Below are 26,679 nucleotides of genomic sequence, written 5' to 3'. Positions count from 1 at the left end.
AAACACTACAGTTAACAAAATTTGTTGCTGTTTTAACTTTGATCCAATAAAGTTATATATAATAAATCTAATCAGAAAATAAAGAAGCCTTCTTCTGAACTTTACAATTATATACAGATTACAAGAGAATGTCACTTCAAATAACTAACCAATTCTACCACATAAAGAAAATCAAGTCAACAGGCAGTTAGTTCTAGGGGGCCCCCAATGGCACAAGGGTTAATTGTTTTTTGTTATTAGATATCTTCATGCTGTCATTCACTATTGTCACTCTTTCTTGAGATAATTCTCCAAATAAGTAAGATGTTAGTCAGGAAGCACTTTGAGGAATACATTAAGGTGATTATATATTTGAAAGTCATCATCTGTTATCCCAAACAAATAAATATTCATTATAAAAAATTCATGGATAAATTTCCAGTATCACAGAAAGAGGACAATATTTAAGAAAAAATGGTGGTATACATGGAGAAACTTATCCTGACTTTTAGAAACACAGGCTTATCATTGTGAGATATAGATTAATGACTAGGCTTATACTTGTGATTTCCCCCCCCCCACGGTTTACTAAGAAAACAAACAAAAAAAAGCATTGCCTCTATTCTGTCCAAGTATCTTATTTATCCCAATGATGACACCAATTTAGCAAATAAAATTAATTTTAACAAGAAAATGCATATAATTAACTGGAGGTGGAAGATTTAAAAAGTCAATTTCTGTTGCCTTTTGGGAAAAGCTGCAAGACATAGAAATGATTCTTAATTGTGCAAAGATTGTATATATGGAGGGGTAACACAGGAGGCACTTTCCCATGGCTTTCACTGTCATACAAACATAATGTGTTGTATGCGTTCAAGTACTGGATGCTTCAAGCACCATTAATTATCATCAAAATTATATTCTTTCTAACAGAAAAAAGTTAATAGCAGTCTTAATATAACTTTAAAAAATACTCTTCCACTTCTGCCAAAATGGGATGTCACATTTTTTCAAATTGTGAAAACAGATTTATGTTGAATTTCTTACTAGATTTTAGTATATTAAAGTGATTGTTGACAATGAGGATAAAAGGGTAATAATCACTTTTAACAAATTTAAATGTGAAATTATAGAAGTGTTAATTCTTATTTTGATAACAAATATAACCATGTTTACCAAAACACTTTGTTTGCAAATATGGTGCTATTTATTTGTCTAAAATGTATCTTTCAAAAAGTTCAGACATTTCATTATTTCAATTATAAAAATAAAGCTCACAATAAATGTTTGTTGTCAATAATTGCCTTAAGTAATTCATAAATGTTGAGTAATTTTTATAATTCATGAAATACGAATTTTTGTTAGCTGTAAATACAAAGAATTACCCATGTATCAACAGATTAGTAAATTACTTAACAAACTTAAAAGTGAAAACAAATTGTTACCTATGTCTCCTAAAGAAATACATTCAAGTGTTAATTCTATTTTGTAGGTAATATTTGTTGATTATAAGACACTTTGCATAGAGTATCTTAGCATAAGTGAAGCATTATTATTTATGTATCATAAAAAATAAAAATACTTACAAACACACACTAGCAACAAACAATTCTACCCCAATGAAAATCAGTGATGGGATACAAAAAAGAATGTGTAATTTATCTATGAATGGGAGAAATCAACTTATGATTCATTATATACATATAAACATATATTCATTTTATTAATGTATACTAAAAATTATCAGAACACTGTATTCTCCAAGTTTACCTACCTTAAGAACATCTCCTTGTGCTAAATGAAATGTTCTGGCTGAAATATTGATTCCCTTTCCTGCTTGAACCTGAATACTATAAATGCATTCATGGTTGTTTTCATAGTTGAGCGGATAATTTGGAGAAAGCAAAATTCCTTCATTATTTGTTGCAGATGCACCACATTCAGCTGCAGGTAAAACAGAATATTGAAGCAAAGTTTAATAGAAAGCATTTTCATTTTCAAGTAATATAATGTATGAAAGTGTATTGTATTTTAACTACAGGTTAACAGGAAAATAATGTGTAGAAGGACTATGTGTTGTAGATGACTCATCCCCTACAAACTGTGTATGAGAAGAAGGAACATCTGTCCGCTTAGAAGACACTTGTACATAAATAGAAATATACAGTAGTTTGAATATTCCCTCCACCCCAGAACAAATGACAGCATGGAAAAGGGTGAGAACAAAAAATTTTCAGGAGATATCTTAACTTTGCAGGTCTCTCATTAAGTTATTGATTTAACTTTATAATCTATTTCTTTTCAAAATTTTAAGTGATAGAATAATTTTATTTAGGAAGATTCAAATTCAATCCCATTTATTTTGACTTTTTAAAAATTTGACTCTTTTCCCTACGAATACAAAATATTCCCTTGATCAAAGAGCTTAGTTAAAAAAAATAGTAATAAATACTACACTGCCTTTGAAAACAGATATAAAGGTAAAGCCTATTAATCAATAACTATATCAAATTGAGAAAATATTGTAATTCTATCATTGCTCTCATTTGAAAGATAACATGAGTCAGATAGTTTCACAATCAGTATATGGTACTATTTAACCTATAGGACAAGTTTTGAAAAATTTGAGTATGTATCTAAGCACGCAGAGAGATTTGAAATTTTCTCAAAAATTTTAAATTATTAGTTTGTTACTTCTAAAAACTTGCAAAATCAAACAAACAAGTCTTTATAATTTCAAAACATACTGTCGTATGTCTCAAAAATTCAATAAGCTCAGTTTCTAATTTATCTTGCTACACACCATTGTACAAGCCAGGTTATAATATATTTTTTCAAAGTTATTACAAATTAGAAAAATAAAGCAAGACTTTTTTTTTCATAAATAAGAGTTTAAAAAAACTAATAATCCACAGAAACAGTTATGCGACATATACAAGATGAAAGATAATGAATAGCTTTATATACTAAATGCTTAAACATCAACAAAAATAAGGCAAAATAAAAATCCTAACAAGGAAAAGAAAATAATCAAAATGGGACAGTCTGGGTAATATCAACATAGTTAAAATAACATTAAAAAATAATGATGTGACCTTAATAATCAATCAATCAATCACCTGTATCAATGACATTCCCCCAACTTCCACTTAGTTTCTTTCCATATCTTGACATTGTAAACAGTATTGCAATGAACACAGGGGCACAGGTTTCCTTTCAAATTAATGCATTTGTGTTCTCTTGGTATAAACCCATGAGTGGAATTGCTGAGTCACTTGGGAGCTTCATTTCAGTCTGCTTTCTACAAGCCTCCCATAGAGACCAGACCAATCTACATTCTCACCAAAAGCATAGAAAAGTCTCTTTTTCCACACCCTCACCATCACTTTTTTTTTTTAATTGTGCTCTATCTTAAATCTACTCACTTTCCATCCCAGTGTTTTAGAGAGCATGAAGAAACAAACATGTATCTAGATAAGAGAGGTACTGTAATTTAAATATTTGTTCTTTATATGAAAACATCCTGCTTTGGTTATAGTTCAAGATTTTTGTTGGTTTAAAGTGGATATAAATGCCTTTTTATCTGGTGTAATAAAATCAGGACTTATAAAGAAAGAATTAGGAAGAAAGTTTGTTTAAATTAACACCTATCTCATTTAATTAGGACTGGCTAAAAATTGTGAGGTCAGTGTAAAATGGAATGCACTCTCCCTTATTAAAAATATTAAGAATTTCAAGAGATCAATAGAGCACTAACCCAATCTTGGGCCCTAAGTATGGAGCCCTGTGCATTATTCCTCACAATAGCTCTTCAAGGTTAAATTTACTTCTCCAGTTTTATATATGAAGAGATTTGAATAAGCGTCCCTATTAAAATAAAAAAAAAGACCATGATAGATCATACCAGACACCTGTTATTATGAAATGTTGAAAGGTAAAATGCATAATTTTTCCAGCAGATCAAAAGATTTTTAATGTGAAAAGAGACTAGTAACTGTACAACACAACAGATCTAAGTTGTAAATCAAGATTATGCTAGATAATCTAGTATGCAAGACACTTATTTCTTCTTACTTTAACCTCCATGCATATTATTGTAGAAAACTGTGTTAAAATTAGAAAGAATTATTTTATGTGGACTGGGATAATTCCAGGAGATCAAAACATATCCATGGCATTGATACAGTATAAATCTGTACTCATTATGCAAAATTATTGATGTTTAGAATAATTATATCAAGGGAAAATATTAAAACAATACATTTATTTTCTCAGTAAGAGTTTTAATAAATTTTCAGCAAAAAGTGAAGGAGGAACTTAAATACCATAAATTAAGTGGTTAATAAAAAAAACTTATATGGAATTTCACCTTTGATTTTATCTTTTGAACTTAAAGTATACAAAACACTGCTATTTGGAACCCAGATTATGACTAGCATTCATCCTGTCTCCCCACATTTCACCTATAACTGAATTTGATGGAGCCTAATGCTGAATTAAAAAACAAACAAACTGCAGTTTGACTATATGCTCAAGTCTACCAAAGAACACGTTCTCTGTGTTCTATAGTAAGGGGACATGATAATATTTCCAAATGCAAATCTGATCTTGCACTTTCTGTATAAAAAATATTCACCATAAACAATTCGAAGTCCATGGAATATCATGTATGGTCATTTATAATGTGACACAATCTGCCTTTCTGACTATTATCATCAATTACTTCCAATGGCCTTGCCACTCATATATATTAAATCTTACACGCACACTTTATAGAAGCTGTTTTTTTCTGATACAGTAGAACTATCTCTGGCCTCAAGGGATATTATTTCAGAGCCAAAATAAAGAAGAAAATTACTTGGTATGAAATTATACTCTTTATGGGACTTTCCAGCATTAGATGACTAAAATGGTATATAAAATAAATGAAGTAAGGCCTGAAGTATCAGGGATAATTCTGAAAAATAACATTTAAGACTGTACTGTTCATGAATGCCCAGGAAAAAAATCTTAACTGCATAATTTTCACTATATATGACTTGAGGTTCACAGTTAAGTTTTCACAGCTTACTGAGATATAAGAAGATAAAAGTACTGGCAAACTGACTAAGTATTGTTAAGATATGTTAAGATTAACTGAGAAGAGGAAATAGTAGTATCATTGGGTTATTATAAAAAGGACATGGGAAAGAAGAGTTTGAGAAAAGAAAGTCCTAGAATGCCAAGTGGCACAAGTGAGTTGAAAAGTAGTCATCTACCAGGCATAGTGAAATTTAGGGATGCTATGTGATTATCAAAAACAAACACAATTATGTGACTCTACATCAGGGAATACCAGAGTTACCTGGCAGGTTTTATAATGCATATATGATGTAGTGTAGGTATGTAAAACATTTGCCATAGCATAGTGTTAGCTGTAAGGGCTTGTTTATAATATAAACAAGTATACTTGCTTAACAGGGTATGTGGGTAGATTGTGGTTAAGACTTTTAAAGTAGCTAGAGGCAGATAAGTAGACTTTAATTTTGAAAAAAAAAGATTGATTCACTTAATAAATCATTATTATATGCTAGGTATGGTAGATACATTGTTAAAACCCCCATAGATTTCCAGTAGAAATGTTTTATTTCTATAATTCAAATAAACACACAGTGTCTGTAAACGTACTACTGAGATAACTAGCTTGTTCTGTGTGAAGTTAAGATTTCTTTGGAGGACTGAATTTAATAAAGCATGATGGGGAATGCAGGTGGGGGTGGGTATCCCAACAAGAAAGAACATTTTATGAAAGTATTTTGAAGAGAATCATGACAGTTGTTAGGAGGTCAAAGACCGAGAAAAGGAGAGGTTTTATTTGTATCAGGTTCAACAAAAGATAGGTCCCTTGAAATCAGAATTTCTCTTGTTATCTGGTGTGGTTTAGAAAAACATGTTCTTCATAAGTATGAATGAAAGGAGGTATCACAGATGTGAGTTGTGTGTCGCTTTTGTTGGAGATTTATTTTTTAACTAAAGGCATGCAAAGTTGATTATAGACATGAAGAACAGAGGACTGAATAGCTATGTTGAAAAATCTTTTTTTGAGATTTTGGGTTAAAAAATGATTGCTTCCGGATTCAGGGATTATAATGATTTCTAGACATAAATATTCACTACTTTAAGATAAGCTCTCTTGTTTCTACATACTTTAGAATAAATTTTGTGTTCTTTATACTTGTTTTTACATATTACACATGTATACCTTATATAAGTTTTTATATAAAACTCTACCTTAGATATAAAAGGCTGAGTCAGTTAATATGGATTCCTAAAATCAGTGTTAAACTTTTTTTAGTGTTATTTTTTTATTTTTTTTATTACAAAGTTTATTTTTACATTATTTTGCACATTTTTTTTCCATCTCGATTGTAATCCCCGCCAGTGTTAAACTTTTAACAGATGATACTCTCTTCTCTCTCTGATTTCAAAATGATCGTCATATTTAAATTGTTGAGCTAATCGTACAAAAACCTTACATAATTTTGGGAACTATTTTTGGAGAAGAGACCTTCAATGCCTTTTATAAAATACAAATATTTTCTGTGCAATCTCCACTCTATATGCTGGTATTAACCATGCATATATTTAGTGAAAAAAAAATATTACTCATATAAAATACTTTTCATTTCAACATATAGATTAAGAAATCTATTTAAGTTACCAATATGAACTCTTTGCTGTGTAGAAAATAATGTGTTGATAAATATGGCCTTAGTTAGAATGTAGTAGGAGAGATATGTGTACTGGAATTTGGTGATAAGAGACACTGCTACAGTGAGGAATTCACTAGAGCACAGATACCCACTACATTTCAGTATTTTCTTCTTTACTGAAAAATAGGCCTTCCCATGCATCATTAATCTCCATTACTGAGATAAGAAAATCTGGTAGCATCTATTATGTGCATGCAATAATACATTTTTGAATAAACTAGTAAATGATTTTTAGTTATTTGGCTGGAAAAAAAATTGAAAAATGTCCGTAATCAGTGAAGTCTGCAGTTATTATTAAGAATTTGCATTGAAACTGAATCTCTTATGTTATTCTGATAGAGCATGAGTTATTTTAAGTTTATTTTGTGAAAACAGGTTAAATAAACATGTCTTGGACTATTTAAAAATCTAGGGAACATTTTCAAACATAAGCACATATGTTTAGTTAAATAAGGTATGACATTATTACATGTTTAATTGTTATAGAAATGTAATAATGGTAATTTAACATTGATGTGTTTTAGGAGGGAGGGTGAGAGGAGGAGTGGAATTCAAACTGTCAAATACAAATCAACTGTTACTTTTTGGTATCAGATGATTTGAGTAAGTGGTTAAGAAGGGTAGGAGTTAAGACAATATCTTTAATAATACTATCTATAATGGAAGTTAGAGAAACAAGGATATCCAGGGTGATCCAGGTTTGAAGAAAATATTGTTTGTTCTTTACATTTGTGATGGTTGTTATTTTTCTTTTTTATTCTGTCTTGATTAGCTGTGCATTTTAGGAGATTTGAAGGCATCGATACCATATATTACCAAAAAAAAAAAAAATAGTCCACTGAAATCTGTGTGAATACCAATATGGTTAGGGAAACACATATTTAAATTTACATATATACAGAGGCATATTAAAATCCCATATACCATGATTACTTCTATGGAACAATATATGTAAGAAAACATCCTATAAAATACAACAAATTCTATGGTAGAGTATTTATTTGAAAATTCATGAGAAAATGTGATCATTGTGTTCAGAATATTTTGTTTTCTTTTTTCTTAATAATTTCATAGTGGGATAATACTGTTTTAGTTTGTAATGGTAAGATTTTTGTAGCATACACATTCTTTATCAACTACCTCTTTTAACTCAACTGGTCAAATGATATTATGAAAGTTATTAGTGTGTCAAAAATATATGTAGGTACACCTATAAATTTTGAATAAAATTTATTAATATAGTAATGTTAGCAAAATGATAATTTAATCAATGATAATGTTTCATATTTCCTAGTGAGCTACTCAATGAAGAAAATAAAATTGTAGTGGCCAAAATCTTGAGTGTATGAAACATTTGAAAATATTTCTTGAATTCTAAGATTCTAAAATACATGAATATTTTTAATTCAGTAACAAGGTGATGCAGACACTAACAAGAACAGGATTTTTTTTTGATATTTTTGGAATAAAATTATGATAACTAGTCACTGTAGAAAACAAGAACAACATGTATTTTTCCCACCTAAGATTTGATTACTTTGAATGTTAAATGCAAAGTTCCAAATATGGCAGGTAGGTTATAAGCAATATCAAATTTAGTAGTTTGTGTTAGGCATTTTCTGTACTATATGTCTATCTGTACTTGTTAGCAAAAAAAAAAAAAAAAAAAAAAAAAAGCCTGTTTCTAAAGAACTCAAAAAAAATAGGAATGTCAGAGTTAGCTATTCATAATCACTAATAATAAAGACATTAGTAATAGTTAAGATAGTAGTAACAGTAAAGATAATCATAATAGTAAAGATTTTAGCTTGTGTTAGGCATTTCCTGTACTAAATTATCTGCACTTGTTAGCAAAAAATCCTGTTTCTAAAAAACTCAAAAATAGGAATGTCAGAGTCAGCTACCCATAATCATTAATGGTAAAGATAGTAGTAATAGTAAAGGTAATCATAATAGTAAAGATTCAAACTCAGATCTCTCTCCAGTCACAGTACTCTCAACTCCTACTTCATATTTCCACCTACCACAAAATCAAGGAACTTCACTTTTTCACAGGGAACAGAGGGACTGCATAAATTACTATGCAAAGCAGAAGGTGTAAAAGAACAGATAGTGTTCACAGTTTTAAAGGAAAGAAAAATTGCTTTTTACAGAAATGTCAAAGAATGTTTCATAAAGAAGGTAGCATTTTGTTTGCACTGTGAAGCATGGGTGGAAATTGATAGGCTGAGAAAGGGAGAAGTTTCACAGGGAAAGAACAAAATTCCATTGAAGAATGTTATTAGTTTTCTTAGACTGAGAAAAAGGAAAGTCAGAAGTAAATTTTAATTTTATTTAGTCCAACAGGTGTTTTCAGTTATTTCCCCCTCCAACTTCATAATAGGCAATGAAATCTATTCTCCGCAACGAATTGATTAAATACTTAGTATTGATCCCAGGTATCAAAGTAGTTCTAAAAAAGTTCCTATTCTGAAACTAAAATAAAGCTTTAATGTAAAATAGTCTCAAATTAAACAAAAACTTAATAAAACTCTATACTAGTAACAATGTAATCACTCTCTAAAATCAAAGTAAGGGTAAGAGAAAACAAGTAAGGCACACATAAGTTTCTCAAATATTAGGGTGATTTCTATGATACTGCAATTCCCTCACATACAAATAAATGAACTAAATGTTATAAAAAGCAAAATTTTAAGTACATAAATTAACACATTCAAAGAAAGAAGTTTATAATGTAATGCATGTATAAGTAGTATGTTAGATAGGTTAAGTTAGCTAGAAAATAAAAAAAATTCATAGAAAACAGAATTTATATTAAACAAATCCAGTCATTCAAACAAGATGTTAATTACATTACATATAGAAATAATTTTAATTTAAAAAGCATGCCATTTATTCCAACTTAACACTCACCAAAATCTCAACTTTTCAAACTGTAATATGCACCTTTATATTTAAATAAAAATTATTTCTCAGGTGGAATTAAGAATGGGGGTTTAACATATTTCTTTAAGTAAATATTTTTTAAAAATCCAAATCTTTAAGAACTGTTTCCAAAGTTCAATTGAACAAATATAATCATAATTACACTTACATGAAGAATTTCTGGCATGGTATGTTGATCTATATTTATGCCTTTATGAGTAAAAAGGGTGACACTTAAAAAAGGTGAAAGTCAGTGAAATATAGAAGAATGTTCTAATCTCTCATTCTGCCTGTTTTGGGGGAACATGTATAATTTCAGTTCTCTGAGATTTTCGTAGCTGCCTCCACCAAGTTTGAAATGGTAATGGTCAACATGGTGCTTTCCCATTGCTGGAAATGGAACTTGGAGTTGGCTTCACTATTCATACCTTCCTCTTGGCATCAAAGAACAAATGTGTAATATGATCTGACAACTATCTCCTCAAATGGCCATTTGGACTAGCAACTTTCTAGTTGTGCAGAAATCATAAAAGATTGCCCTCCTAAGTGCTTCTGAACAACAACAAACAAAATTTTTCTTTTGAAAAATTATGTTTTATAAAAAGGGACAAATATATGTTGTGTTCATGCAATGTGTATTTTTAGGCAGTTGTGATTACAGTTTGGAAAATTTGATATTTAAAGCAAAGAGGACGTGTGGTAAAAACTGAAAGAAAATATTATTTGTACACCTGGTTCTAGTGTTGGTCTAGTTTACTGCCGCCTAAAGGTGACAAAAAAAGAAAAATATTTTTCCTTTATTGTTTGCTAAGCTGTCTTGTTCCAGTTTTCTCCACTGTCCTATTACAACAGACATTTTCATTTTGTCAGATGACTGACTTTCCTGTTTTTCAATTAAGACTACTTAAGAAAAAGTGCAAACATTTAAAGGATATCATTGAGCAGATCTTATGAATGGGGTTTTGTTTAATACATGTTGGAATTACATGTAACTGCATTAAAACTCAAATTCTAATAAATAATAAATTTCCATAATTTTATATTGTGTAAACTTTTCAATTAAAAATAATAAGCAATCTCAAAATTTCAAAACTGGACACAATTAGGTGTAAACGATGTTGATTTTGATGTTACATGGCTATTCTCCTTTGCTGTAAATGCAAAGACCTGTCATTCTTTGATACACTATGTTTTACATGAGAAATACTATGGAATGACTGTAGTAACTCATTAATTCAAAACACAAATATTTTCAAAAATATTGTCTCCTATATACTAGGTAGACTTCTTTGAGATTCTCCTATATACTAGGTAGACTTCTTTGTAAATTAGATTTTGCCATAAGAAAGAAGTTGAAAATCTTCAATTCCACAAAACTATTTATTCCCAAATAGAGGAGACAGGCAGGTAAACAATAAGCAAATATAGGAAAAAAAAAAAAAAGTAAAGTGCTAAGGGAAAAAATATATATATAGAAGGGTATTAATTGAGAATTTTCTTTGAGAAGTCACATGTGAGCAAAGGTATCACATGTGAGCAAAGGTAAAAAGATGTAAGCAGAAATCTGAGTGGGGTATAGGTAAAAACAAGCAGTTACTTAGGGGAGAGGATCACAAGTAGAGAAAATAGCAAATACAGGCAAGAATATGCTTAGCTTGGGGAAACTGTAAAAACAAACAGGCAGACTTCTCATCTCTGCCCTCACTATTATCTGCCCTCTCACTTACTCATTCCACTCTTTCCTATTTTGCTCTGATTTACTCTACTCAGGTTCTGAAAAAAAATGGCTGTCAAAGGGACTAATACAGAGAGATAATTCAGATCCCCATATTACATCAAATAGATAAATCAGACTTGAGTTGGAAAGTCCTAGTGAAGTGTATTCTCCTGTATGTGCTGTGATTTCAACAGTCATTGTAATTATAAATGACATAGTTTGTTAACTCATAAAAATTTCTTCTAAACATCTAAGTTCTCATACAATGGTGATGATGCTAATGTTAGGAAATAAAATAAAATGAAAACTTTAGAATGAATGTTAGACTTTTTAGAACACAATAAAAGTGGCTAACTACCATGATATGCATTTTTGTTGAAACAGGACATAATAGTTATGAAATATTAAGGATAACAAAACATTTTCTAAAAGCAGCATTACAATGAAATAAATCATTATTATTCCAGATTAATGAATGGTAAGAATGTTTCCCCTCTTCTTTTCAGTAATCAATGCAGGGAAGACTAATGTGATCAGCATTTGAACTGTGCCATCTTCAGGAACATAACACTTGCAGAGTAATGCGGCACTGTATAAACTTCTAGGTATTAAAGCAAGCTGTTGTTTAAAAGTATCAGGAGACTTAGGGACTATTGCCTGTAAACAAGCTAAAATGTTTCCTAGACACAGAATCAAGATGTTGTGTTCATGCTTCTAGCATTTGGACATTTGCCTAGTCAAAATTAAATAATCTTATTTCTTTAAAAGTCTTCCATATCAGTTTCAACTCATGAAGCCTCTATTTTTTGGGATTTCTCTCAGAACAGCTCACATTGGTATTTTTCAGTTTATCTCTTATTTAACATTCATGTTACAAACTTGTTATTTAACATTCATTTTACAAACTTGTTATGGGATGCATTAGATGCTAATTTTCTTTAAAACCTTTTCACATGTTACAATTATAACAGTTTCTAATTTTCTACATCTTCTTTCTGGCAACATAATTTATCAATTTACATTTCCCAAATCGGAATCTTCAAATTAATTCTCTTTACCCAGTTCCATATTTACATATTCTGCTGTCTACCACATATCTCCACATGTATATGTCCTAAGAAGTTCAAATTTTCAAGCAGAAGATACACACTCCTAACCATATCCTTCTCTGGTCTCTCTTTCCTACCTTAGCGAACCACATCCAAATTGCTTGTCGATAACTAAAATTATCAGAAATGTATTCGGTTTTATCTTGCTACGGGCCTTTCACAGGCACCTCTAAAGGCTATTTTCTTTCCATTTTGCATGTGAGCCACTCCACTCAAACCACATGTATAATGCCTATTTATCCCTTAGCTTTCAGAAGCCATTTCCTCTGGGAAGCCTCTTGTGTTTTAAAGCATTTATCATATAATATCAAAATTATCTATTCATATCTTCTCACACTATGAACTCTTAGAAACTTAAATATACATTGTTACCTTGTTAAAGGTAAAGGATGAATTAGATGCTACTTTTCCTTAGAACTGTTTCACAAGCTACACTTATAACTCTAAAGACAGTACTTTAGAGTATTAACCTTAAATTAGCTCAGCCACCATGTTCTCTCAAAGTAGGTAAAAACTTTAAAATATATATTTAGTAAGGCCTATTGCTATTTTCTAACCCCAGGAAATGTTAACAGAAATGTCCCCCTCTTTATGTTTACAATTATCCCAATCACTAGTGCATAAGTTTGGAAAATGAACTAACTCAACAACTCTAGTTTTTGTGCTGAACATAATAATGGTAGATTACTAAAAAGAAAAAAATAAATACATGACTGAAAATTAATTAACATGTAAAAGGAAACAATTGTGAATTAAATTAGTTCTCTAAGAGATTTTTGAAACATTCAAATTTTAATCCAGATGACAATCACTTAAAAGACACATAGGTATGTGAATAAAGCTAAAAATATTTTAGTTTATAATTTTGTTTGAAATAAAATACTTTATTTCAGAAGTATCTGAATAATCTGAGAATCTGAAAGAGAAACTTAAAGTCACCTGCCATTGGAACAGATGCACAGGACTCTGTAACCCAGAATTTTTTTGTGACTATGCTACATGTGTCTTGGGAGGAAATGTGGAGGGGACATTGGATGTCACCTCATGACCTAGAAATTAATATATTTAAAAGTTCAGTTTTGTCTACCATGTGTAAAGCCACAAATTTGAGTTCACATCCTGTTATCTGATTCTGAATTACGGTACTTCAATGGGTTAATGTCACTTTGAGTCTAGATGCAATGACCAACCAAGTTACCTCTTCATATGGAGACACTACAGGCAAAGCAAGTGAATCCTGAAGTCGTTGTGACCCAGCTTCAAATTTCAGCTTTGCCATTTACAGACCCAGTGACTTATGTAACCTTGTAACTCAGTTCCTATCAATTAAATAAAATCTCTTCAGCTAGTGATAATAGAAATCATAACCTTAAATTATCTAGCTGAGCACATATTAATTAGTCAGTAAATAACAAGTAGGATAAGTAAAGCAGTAGTCATCATAGTAGTAATTTTTTTTTTAAAGATTTATTTATTTATTCATACAGAACTGGGGTACAGGCCAGAGGCTCAGGGGCGGTGAGAGGCTTCACCAGAGACAGAGTGGGGAACAGAACAGGCAGATCGATGAAGTACACTGCTGAGGGGAGCAGCGGGCGGGTCAGGAGAGATCTGCCACACCATGTGGTCACCTCCAGGGCAGGCGGGAATCGAACTCATGCTGAAGTGGCTTTAGCTTCTCAGTGCTGTGCTTTAACCCGCTGCGCCACCAGGGAGGGCCCATAGTAGTAATTTAGTAGTAATATTGCCTTCCTCAAATTGTAAACCCAGGTTTTTCTAAATATCAGTTATAGTGCTTTTGGTAACCAAAATTAACTGTCAAACACTTGACATGCATTGACAGGTCCCAGTTATAATTAAACTGTATTAAAGTGATTCATTGGGATTCAGAAAGGAATGAAAACTAAAAACAGCCTGTTAGAGTCTAGTAACATATTGAATTAATCTGCTAATGATCATTTGCATCATATTTAATCAAAATTAAACTGACAAGAATCGAGCACAGAAACTAAATTTAGATATGCAATACACTGGCCTACAACAATTAAACCTTTAAAACTGCTGTATTCCATAAAATAATTTTAATTGAAAATTAAAAGTAATAAAACATTTTTGGATAATGCAAACTGAAGCAAACCTCAGTTTTATCATAAGACACATGAACTCTCAGAAGCCACAACAGATGAGATTAATTTAGGAGCTTTGATCCATGTTAATAAAACACTTGACAAAAGCTGGACAAATATGTGTTTGTGTTCCCAAAAGTTAACCGTCCAATAAAACTAAACACAATGCCTGAAATGTCTTTTGAAATGATCATAAAAGTGGTTGTGAAATAACTGAACCTGCAAATTTTAATTGAGTGTTTGCCGATATTTGCAGGTATTTGGATAGCACAGTAATTGGTATCTAGGAGCAGAAAACTACCTTAACCTCAGCAAAAATATTCAAACAAAAGATTTTTAGTCATTTTGGACAAGATGCAGCATATGTGTATTTGATAGATTAATGAATAATGTAACCACTGACTGCAAAGTCTATAAATAACTACAAAATGTAGAACATAAAATCAAAATTAGAATCTATCTACTATGAGTATTAGGAGAAAAAGCTTTTGATCTCTGGGGCATTGCTATGGGCACATATCTATCTATCTGAAGGGATACTAGAGCTTCAATAAACAAAATGATATAAAAGACCAAAGAAAATATTATTACTTTATAAAATACATTCTCTTTGAACAAGGAAGTAATGGTTACGAGAATTATTTATCCATCTTATCTTCACTGGATGATATTAACAATTTATCTCTGGAATTAAGGAAAGACAATTCTTTTTTGCTTAATTAATTTTAGAAGCAGAACTTTCCATGAAGAATGACCATGCAGTTTCTTGAACTGACATTGATATGGTGATGTTTGGGAACTTCACATTTATTAACTAGGGGTAAAATATAAGTTATTTTGTTGAGAGTATTCAGACTTCTGATTTCTCCTCTGGGCTGGACCTATGAGACCTCAAGCAAGTTAGTTAAGCTCATGTAGCTTTACTTGTACAATGAAAATGACTAAAATTCAGTGATTAAATAAGTTAAAAAACATATTGTGGATTTGTAATAGTCTTGTACCTGTCACAAAGTCAACAAATGATATTTACTATTGTGTCATTTTATCCTCATGTAAAGACTTACTATTCCTATTTCAACAATATGGAAATATATGATTTCAACAGATACAGTTTGAAAATGCCTGTTACATACTTTATGTTCTTCCTATACACAGCACTCCCAGCTGAAAAATAAATGAACTATAAAAATTTATTGAATGAGTAGTCAAGCATTCCTTAGCAGAAGAACGATGACAAAAAAAAAGGCCACATGGGTCACTACTGCAGTTAATACATTATTAGCTTGTCAGTCTTCCACATATTTATCTGGTAAAGTGACAGCAAATTCAAATGCATTTAGTTTATTACTTACACAGACAGGAAACAAAAGATCAGCATAATGTCATCTCTTTGAATTCTTTATCCCAGGAGGACACAATATCAAAGAGGACAGCTGAAATATAGTATGTCTTTAGGTCACTTTGCCACTGAGTAGCTAACTTTAACATTTTTTTTTCAGCCATGTAGTTTTAAAGACTTATCCATAAGCTTGCTATAGAAAGAGAACGGCAAAATGTCCTGTCTTGTTTGAAATTAGGGGGATCCATGGCAAAAGGTCTGGTGGCAACTCCTCAAGAGGTTGCTTATTCCCCCCTTAGTCGATAAATTCCAGGGCATTCTGCCAACAGTCAAGTCAGACTGTAAAAAAGCCTCATTAATGTGAACGATATAACATTTACAAGGTCATCAGGATACTACACAGTAGAACTGGCTCCTTATAGGCTTTCCTTTTTTTTTTTTTTTAAGATTTATTCATTTATACACACAGAACTGGGGTACAGGCCAGAGGTGCAGAGGAGTGAGAGGATTCACCAGAGATAGAGTGGGGAGCAAAACAGGCTGACTGACAAAGTACACTGCTGAGTGGAACAGCAGGCGGGTCAGGAGAGGTCTGTTGCACCCTTTATAGGCATTCTTTTTTGATGAACAGTTTGATAGTAATAATGTGTAAAATTTTTACAATAAAATCATATAAATTATGTGCAGCTGGATAAAGAATAGATCGATCGATCTATCTATCTATCTATCTATCTATCTATCTATCTATCTATCTATCTATCTATCTATAGAGAGAGAAAGAGAGTTGGTCATCCAAGCCCCAGCACAAGGACAAAAGAATATTGATTTTGTTATTTTTTTTTTTCTTATTTAGGCAAAATACTAGCACCTATGCTATACTATCCAGATCATTTTTTTTTAATTAAAAAAAATTACCACTGCTACACATGCATCTTCTGACCAGGCCATTACTAAAACAGAGTGGGAAGAACATGAATTAATGTTTAAAGCACAAGTTTAAGTCTGCAATTTGGGGTAGATTATGTGTAAATATGCCTAGGAGAAAACAATCTGCAGCAGCTAAAAATATTCAGGCTCATTAGAAAAGCACACAGCACTTTTGAATCTATAATTATCTCAATGAATAAAGAATCTCTCTAGTATTGTTTAAAAGGACACATTTCATGTTGACACTTGAAGGTCAAAAACTAAAAAAAAAAAAAAAGAAAAAGATTCAGATTATATTTAAAATAAATCCCAGACCAGGGAACATGCAGGTAACCTGTTATTTCTCTACCTTTTTTATTTTTCTACCTTTTTACCAATTCACTAAGGTAATTACGTATGTATATGTATATGGCAGTTGTCTGTGACTTTAACTCAGACAATACAGGTCTAGCAAGACCCTCCACCTTTCTTTTCCTTCAGGTCCGCATCTGCTAGAAGGATGGGGCAGGGCCACTCCTTTCTGCAGCTCTTTGTATCATTTAGATAGTATAACAGAAGTGCTGGAATAAAATGTCATAAAATCTGATAGTCATCAATCCTCTATTCTTCAATTTTCTCCTTTGTAGCTAACATAAAAATATGCATGATACACTGGAGTGGCCCTAGTTGATACAAACGGTCAGTCATAAAAGTTCTGAGTAAGAACTTAGCAGGAGGTTAGAAGGAGACAGTATCAGCAAGCTAGAGAGTGATGAATAGAGATTCTATCCACTGCTGCGACTGCTGAAACAAGCCTGACTTTAGCTACTCAGCAGTGGGTTCATCTTGGATATAGCAATTACAGGGGAACATGGAGTACCTTATGTTCAAAGAATTTTAACACTTTAGGGTTCTGCCTGACTATATATAGGGTATTTCTCAATGGTTCCTGATATAATTACATCTCCTTACAACACTGACTTCCCTCTCAAGTTATAGGTTTTAACATAAGCAAATCACCTTTGTTTTTGAACAAAGCCTATAATGTAAGATTCTTTTTCCGAATCTAGTTACTGAGGTTTTAAATCTGGAATCTATTTACAGTAAACATTTAAAAATAATTATATAAAAATAACTATCAAATATAGAATAAATCATATTGTTTAATTTCACATGATGTTTTCCTACACAATTTTCTCTTATATAACCTTATGCCCATTGCAATTACAAATTACTGATCACAGGCACTAAGATTCAGACTATGAAAGAATGAGTGGGGAACAAGGGACTTTCACATTTCTAGGAAAAATTTCAATTCCAGAAGACTTACATTTCTTATAATTCTCAAGTTGATTTAAATTGAGATTGAAACTAAGAACAAAAATATAATTATAAAAGTAAACAGATATATGATGGTTATTAAGTTTTCATTAAGACTGAATGATTGGTATTTCATTATTGATAAAGAAGAAATTGCAGTATTTCTGTAATCAGAATACCAGCAGGCATCATCCCAAACCAGATTTACCAACAAACTTGAGGTTTCAGGGCCTTCATGTGCAAGTTTCTGCATTTTTTCTTATAATCTTAAATTTGAATTCTTCTTTTAGAGCTCCAAATTCTTTGATCTTTAGGTACCACATGATCTAGCTTCACTTTCAAAAGCAACTAGTCCAGTCTGGACAATGAAGGAATATAGACACATATGTGGAGTGACAACAAAGAGCAAGAACCATAACTACAGATGGGTATCCAAGCAAGAATGAAAGTATTAACTGATGTTCCTCTGATAACTTAGGTTCCTCAAAAGGAGTGTTAATAACTGAACTCTATATTTTCCCAGCATATATTACAAGATATATTCATGGTTAACACTGCAACCATTTCTCTGGGTAGTTGGGGGAGGAAATGGAGTTCAGTTTGTTTCAAATAACTCTATGGTTTCTATCTCTATTTGTTTTTAATAATATGCATATAAAAATGTGAGCTGAATTAAAGGAGTTCACAAGCCTGGGAATCAACCCATAGGTAGGATTTCACGACAGTTTATTTGACCTCCCTTGTCTTAGTTTCTGAAACTATGAAGTAAGGAATTTAATATCACCTACACAGGATTATTGTGAGAATGATGTATATGTAAAATTGTGGATCTGTGCTTTGTGAGTTAAGTGCTCAATGGTTGATAATATTCATTTCATTGTTTTCTTTGTTGACTTCTCACATAGTGACTGTTTTCCCTCCCACTGAATTTGGAGGTGGAGTAGGAGTGCTTATTGCTCATCATTGCTTATTCCTTCCCTCGCTCTAGGCTTCAAATCACCTATTATCAAGCTGTATCTCTATTGTAGTCATCTACTAACTCCCTCACTCCTTGACAGCATCTAGCAGCTTGGCTCACTGTCATATTTCCAATACAAAACTTCTTTCCTACTTCCTGAAGATTTCAATATTTCCTATCCATTCAATCTCCCACACTTTTCTATTTTATGCCTTCATTTATCTTCTAAAAGGTGTAATGTCTCCTCTTCAATCCTCTTCTCAGTTCATGATTTTCCCTCCCACTTCAAAGAATAAAGCTGAAGCAACTGAAGGAGAATGTCTTATAAATTCCCACTAGAACAGTACCATATGATCCAATCTACACATGTGTGTCCATATTCTCTGCTTTTCCTCCATGTGACCCATTTCATTTATTTGTGCTCCTAAGAATTGCATGTTGTATAGCCCTTCTGTTTGTACGTTACTCTTTCCTACACAAGACCTTCACTCAGCTAATTTAGCATCAGTTTTTCATCATCAAATGTTCCTCCTCATTTAATTATATTAGTATATAACCATGTTAAAGTTTCCTTCTATCTTAAAAAAATACCCTCAATCATGTGATCAAAGAACATCCATAATAATGGGTGTTTAGATTTGATGTAATAACTAATGATTTACAAAATGCTATACAAACATCACCCATGAAGAACAAAAATAAATACTTAGAAAATACATATTTTCTAAAAGAAATCAAATAAAGTCTTTATACCTACCTTACTATATATATATGACAAACTACTAGAAAATGGGAAAGGAAGCTTAGGGTGAAGAGATCAGAGCAAGAAATTATGTGATGGAAAAGTTAAATGTTACACAAAAGGAAATAATCTGAAAAATCCAAAGTATGATAGTTAACTCAGCTTCTTTGAAATTTTATGTCAACAACAATAACAAAAAAAATTTTAAAAAACAGACTAAAGGTTTATAACCAAATAAAAGCTTTAACTTTGATGTTTAATCCTAATAAAAATAGCTATAAAGATATTTGTAGGGAAATTTGAATATGGACTGAGTAATAAATAATTTCATGTGTGGCAATATCTTAGTTACATAAGAGAATGACTTTATTTTTATAAATAAATACTAAGGTAAAGGTAAAACACCTACAGTTTTCAATGTAATTTCAAAGTGTTGCAAAAAAAAATAACTAAATATGACAAAATTTCAACAACTGTTAAGTCTGGATGGTTTAATATCTATCCAACCTCAGGACTTTTGTCATGCCAATTATATATGTACATGTTCACATTCACATATAATCGCATACACGTATGTGTGTATATGTAAATGTATTATCAACTGGATCTCTCCCATGATTCCCAGATCGTGTGCATTCAATTGGAATGCTTCTCTGGCATCTAAAGATTATAATACATGGGTATTAGATATTCCTCCTTATTTTCACTCTGTGGGATACTCAATAGGAGGTATGCCCATTAACTTATAAGTATTAAGAATCATATATGAAAAAAGAGTATGAATTTCAATTGGGAAGTCAATCTGAACTGAAGATATTCTACAAAATTGATTTGAGAAATTGAGATTTTACTATATAATAACTGCTGTTATACACAATGTAGGCAAATTAGGAAGGAACTTATATTCAAATATTCTAAAGATCATCTGTACAAATATTCAGTTCTTAAAATTGTCCCTTCCTCTCCAATTTTTCTCTGTCTACAACTTTCTGTATGAGAAGCCAGAACTTTTTCCTTATGGATTTTCCTGGCTTCATTAGAGTAATCTGAAGCTAGGAAAAACCCAACTCTTTTGTTAATAAATGTAACTATATGAAAAATATTCTAAGATGTGACAATACTTTTCCTTTATACAAGATATCTTAATGAGAAAATAAATAAATCATCTTAATGGAGTTCAAAATTCCCATTGAGAGTAGCTGCATCAAGTAATGATTAATGTTTTGGTTTTAGATTCTTGGGTCCTGAATAAAGAGTAGACCATCTAATTTGGTTTACACATAATAAAGGCTGAAATTAAGTGCATTCATGCTGAAATAGTTAGGACTCTTTAAAACAATGTACAAATCAGGGAAGGTATTGTCTTGAGCATATAACTGAGTGAAATAGCTTCTCTGTAACTCATAGGTGTTATCTATAAAATCCTATTTGTTGAGAAGATTAATAAACACACACAAACACACACTACTTAGCACAGAGTCTGATCTGTGTGTGTATGCATGTATATATGCATGCATATATACCTATATATATATGCATACATATCCCCTTCTATATATATATATATATATATATATATATATATATGTATATATACATATATGTATATATACGTATATATGTATATATATACATACATACACACACACACATTTTAAAAAGTATATATTGCATCTCCATTTTACCAGTTGGTGTTAACAGGCTTAACTCTCTTTATTAGCTTGCCACAAGCAGTAAGTTATAAAGCAAAATATTAGAACTTTGTACATTTTTCTTTTGAGTGCAAATTTTTCACCATATGGGATATTAAAGAATGGCTAGCCACTAATACATCTATTCTAATACAATATGTATCAAGACTTCCAAACAACACTGTAAAGTACATTCAGTAAGAACTATCTAAAATTGTATAAAATGTGTCCTTCTTGGATTAATTAAAAGGCAGAAAGAAAGTGTTACTAATATTTGACTATACATGTAATTGAACTGGAATTCAAAAGAGAGTTATGAAATAACCACTTAATACAACACAGAATTGTAGTCACATTAGTTTTACCCATTTGACTTATATTATACTCTTTGCCTCAGGGCTCTCTCAACCTTTTCTATTTTGTAAAATTCAATTCATTTTCACAAATAAATCATTTTTGAGAAGCCACTCCCCATCTTTTTAGAAAAATATTTATAACTTTCTCCTCCAGTACAATTTTATTATTTACCTTAAAATTATCATAATTAGTCTGAGATTTTATTTCTATTAGTAATAAAGACCGGTAAGAGGAGAAAATCTGTAATATATATTTGTATTTGTGACCCAACTAAGTCCTCACTAAATAATTTATCAATTGGAATAACTTAATTTTTTTGGTCAGTACCAAAACAGACATATTAAGTCAATCAATCTGTCCTAAAAAAATAAGTGCTTATGTGTATTTCATCTTTATTATGTCAGTATCACTGAGTTCAGAATGCCAGACACATCAACTAAATGTGGTAAATTAAGGGTGGATAAGTGAATGAATGAATGAATGAATGAAGACTAACTTTCAAAGAGCTAATTTTAAAATATCCCAAAGCTATGATTTCAGGGAGCTTAATTACAGAACTAATCCATTAATATCAATAGCAATTATTCTTGGGAATACAGGAGACATACTCCTAAGTGAAAAAAGTAAAAAAGACCAAAAAATATAATAGATATTAAAGTTTCAAAAGTTTTCAATGTTGATCATTATCGGTTTTAAAAAAAAGTAATTCTAGCTCTAGTTAGATCATATCACAACAGTCACTGAAATTTGCTACTTAAGAATTTTGCAAACATTTTTATGCATGTAATTTGGATAATATGTCTTTAAAATTTGAGAATGAATTAAATAAAAAATAATTTTGCTGAAAATGAAATGAAAAACTTCAAGGAAAATCCTTTGGTAAATTATATGACTTTACTTTTAGTCTGTAAAGCATTCTTTTTTTTTTTTTCTCCCTGAAGAAAACAAAAGTATAATGTTTAAACAATAGTAATGCCTTTCAAAATAATCATACTAGTTGACTCTGTGCCATTATGACAACTCTGAATAAAATAAAATGAACAAAAGGTAAAATAAAGAATATAGACTATGGATTTGTAGGACAGACAAACCTATACTTGCTAGCTGTGATACAATGTCAACCATTAGGCATGAACTTTTGGTAGTAATAGGTGGATCCAAGTAAATGATAAGCACTCAACAGTGTAAATTTTCTTTCCTCTTCATTATAGTTTGGCAGGCTACTAATAGGATGAATATTCTTTAAAGATTTCCTTGTTGGTTAATAACCAACAACTCACAACCCCCTTGATACTCATTAATCTTAGCGATTTGCAATTGTCGATTTCAGATGGTAAACAAAGAAAAGGAAAGAAATAAAACATGGTAGATTAGATGGCTATAACCTGTCAAAGCCTATTAATGTTTTTCCCCAGGTCACATGAGGTTCAAGAACCTCACGATAATGTAATTCTCTTCATTAGATCTCATTTTTTTTGTTTTGACCCCCCACACTTAAGGGTGATAAACAACATAATTAGTGACCATCATTGACTACTGCACTGATTTTATTTTTTGATGGGCAGAGTGGTTGGAGTTGGAAAGGGTTAGAAGAGGAGAGGCTCTAAGCTAGGTAGTGGAGGCTTATAGTTCTATAAAATGTTCTGAATGATTTTTAGTCACACTAAGATAGAAAGAAGACAGAATGTATTTCAAACTACCACAGAATGAATATTAAATAAATACGTTCAATAAAGGATTAGGCTAAAAATGTACAATAACCAGTAATCAGAGAAGTTATTCTACAAATATTTTTCTATAAGAAACAGTTATAATTTGTTTTCCTTTTACAAATGGGGGCAATTAAAAGATAATAAAGCTCTCATATAGTATTTTACATGGGCAAATTACACTGAATGTTTTCAAACACTGTGACAAACAAGTGGTAAATTAGTTTGCCTTTTTTTTTTATCAAAAAATGAACAATATTTTAAAATAAAACAACATTTTTCAAAACACAAAGTTTTTAAAAAGAAACTCCATAGTCCAGTTAGTGATCTTACTCAGTTGAAATTCCAGTTTGACACAACAGGTAAAGGTTGATATTTTATACCTGAAAATTTTGTAGGTAAACAAGAAAATATCAACTAATACAAATTTAGAAAGAGAGTAATACACATGAAATAAAAAACTATCCATCACCTCTTGAAACACAGCCTTTGTAACCTGATTAAAACACATAGAGAGGGCCCTCTCTGGTGGTGCAGCAGGTTAAAGCACAGCCTGAGAAGCTGAAGCTACTTTCGCAGGAGTTAGATCTCCGCCAGCCTGGGGGCTGATCCCCGGGGTGTGGCAGACCTCTCCTGACCCGACCGCTGCTCCCCTCAGCAATGTACTTCGTGGATCTGCCTGTTCTACTCCCAACCTTGTGTCTGGTGAATCCTCTCACCGCCACTACACTTCTGGCCTGGTCCCAGTTCTGTATGCATGAATAAATACATTTAAAAAACAAAAAACACATGGAGAGAAAAATGCTACTTACACAGTGAGCGGACCAATAAAGCATGCTACAAAGAGATGCAAAGAAAGTACAAAGAGAATATTTAGGTATAAAACAGAAATGTAGAAATGATTGATGGTCAGATTTATTTTGTGAGAGGGCTAATAATTCCCTAACTCCTTTATAGCACCTACTAGAAAGACAATATTTAAATTCTGCTAACAACTTTCTAAAGCTGTATGTACATTTTTCTTTGTGTTTTCTCAGTAATTTACCTTTACATTTTTTTTTTCTATGATTACTATGGCTCCTGGTTTTTTTTTAACTAAGTAGTGTCTCTCATAAGGCCCATATGTCCCTGGTGGTTTATGGATTTAATTTATGGTGCTCATATGAGAACAAGTTTTTCTATGGTAACTGTCTAAATATATTAAATAGAGGAGGATGATTTCAGTTGCTTTATCCCACACTAAAGAACTGGATTTGAGATTGGTAGGTTTGAGCTAAAAAAACAGAAATAATGGTGAAAAAATGAAATCCATTTCATTACATGCTTTTAATTAAGGGCTGAATGCATCTACAAGGCAGAAAGATCACAGCCTCACTCACTTGGGCCCACCATAAATTATCCCCAGAAGTGCCACTGGAGTAAAATGTTCTGTTACTAGTTGATATTTCGAGTTTGTTTCAAAGTTACTTTAGTCTTTTTTTTTTTTTTTTCAAAGCATTAGGCACATTTGAATCTATCTTAGCTAAGTGCATTACCAGATGACAGATGATAAACTGTTTATTAAGACTCAAACTATATGCTAATGGTATACATTATTTTCAATGATATGAGGCTAAAATGAAAACACACATACAATATACACACCAGCAAATAAAAAATAGACATAAAGACTTTACAGAAACAGAGACTTAAGAGTAATTTTAAAATCCATTTGCCTAATGTGACAATGATCTTTCCTTCCAGTTTCAAAAGGGTTTTAGGTACTGTCTAATGCAACTTCAATTGAATCCAATCCTCTCTTGAGACATGGCATTAAACTCTAATTCAGCTTCAAGTAGCAATAACATTTAATTATTTCCTCCAGTAATCTATGTTGCCCAATGATAGTATTTCCTGAGAGTCACAGATGTCACTGTGGTAAGCAAAAACTAGTTTGGGGACCTATACATCATTTCACACATATTAGCTTATTTAATGTTTATATTCCTTATGGCTCATATTTACATAGAACAAAAATTTACTTCCAATCTAACCTACTTCAAATAAAAATTCTGTTAATATATTCTCCTAGGGAGAGGTATTTAACCTCTCTGGGTCTTAGTGTCCTTATTAAAACTTCATAAGATTGTACTTGTCATATAGTAAATGCAGAGCAAACATTAACTTTTATTATTATCTCAGGTGAAGTATTTCCTATCTGGCATTCACATATACTAGAAAGAAAATAGCCTTTCAAATTAAGTAAAGATATAGTAAGATAAAATATCAAAATTGGGTTGTCTGTTGATAAGGTTGATATAATTCATTCATTACTTTCTAGGTAAATATTACAATATTTATATATTTTTATTTGATATAATGCTTAGAATTCAACTTGTTTCCTTTTTTATCCCCAGCGTGTTTCTCAATATGTATAGGTTAAGCTTACTACGAATAGATGAAGGAAAAACATGTCCTAGGTTATTTCTGAATTTGGGCACATGATCTACAAAACCGGGAAGAAACAAACTGAGAGGCTGCACAGAAGTTAATTCCCCTGGTACTTCTGTATTCTGGTGTGAGACCCTCACTTTGTAATTGCTTCAATGATATAAGCCTGAATCATGGCTTCCAGTAACTTCTCTATTTTTGCCCCTCTTCTGTAATTCAGTCTCATGAGGGGTCTAACCTCTTAAGTGACTCCAAAATTAACTCATCATCTACTTCATATTGCATATTTTTGACTTGCACAAGACTTAATAGTCAGAACATGAGTGTGTATAGAGGGACTAGAATACCTCTACGAGTCTGTTATTTTAAATTCTCATAAAACTGGAAAATATTCTGGCCAAGGATATGCAGACTATAGTAACATAGAAGACAATTTCAATGAAAGCACCCTTGTAAGTGAAGCAACATTATGGATAGGTTACAAACAACTCTGAACAGCTTCATTTAGGATGATAAAATGGTGAGATAACCTCTATGCCCGCTCATGCTTACAGTGAGCACCTGAGATATGCCAAAGCTATGGCACAGACAGAGGGGATATAAAGATAATTGATATATA

At 31.5% G+C, this 26,679-nt stretch overlaps 1 protein-coding gene across 1 annotated transcript in view; it reads right to left on the bottom strand.

Annotated features, from left to right (window-relative positions):
• The window catches only part of CSMD3 (CUB and Sushi multiple domains 3), a 764,662-nt gene that overhangs the window by 234,237 nt on the left and 503,746 nt on the right, over positions 1-26,679 (bottom strand). The window contains exon 23 of the mRNA XM_004679632.2: positions 1,754-1,923. Coding sequence (XP_004679689.1) covers positions 1,754-1,923 — 170 coding nt within the window. The remainder of the gene's footprint in view (positions 1-1,753; positions 1,924-26,679) is intronic.

The sequence above is a fragment of the Condylura cristata genome, unplaced genomic scaffold (genome assembly GCF_000260355.1).
Source record: "Condylura cristata isolate star-nosed mole 26May11 unplaced genomic scaffold, ConCri1.0 scaffold00009, whole genome shotgun sequence".
Taxonomy (NCBI): Eukaryota; Metazoa; Chordata; class Mammalia; order Eulipotyphla; family Talpidae; genus Condylura; species Condylura cristata.
This window is presented reverse-complemented; position numbering and strand designations above follow the sequence as displayed.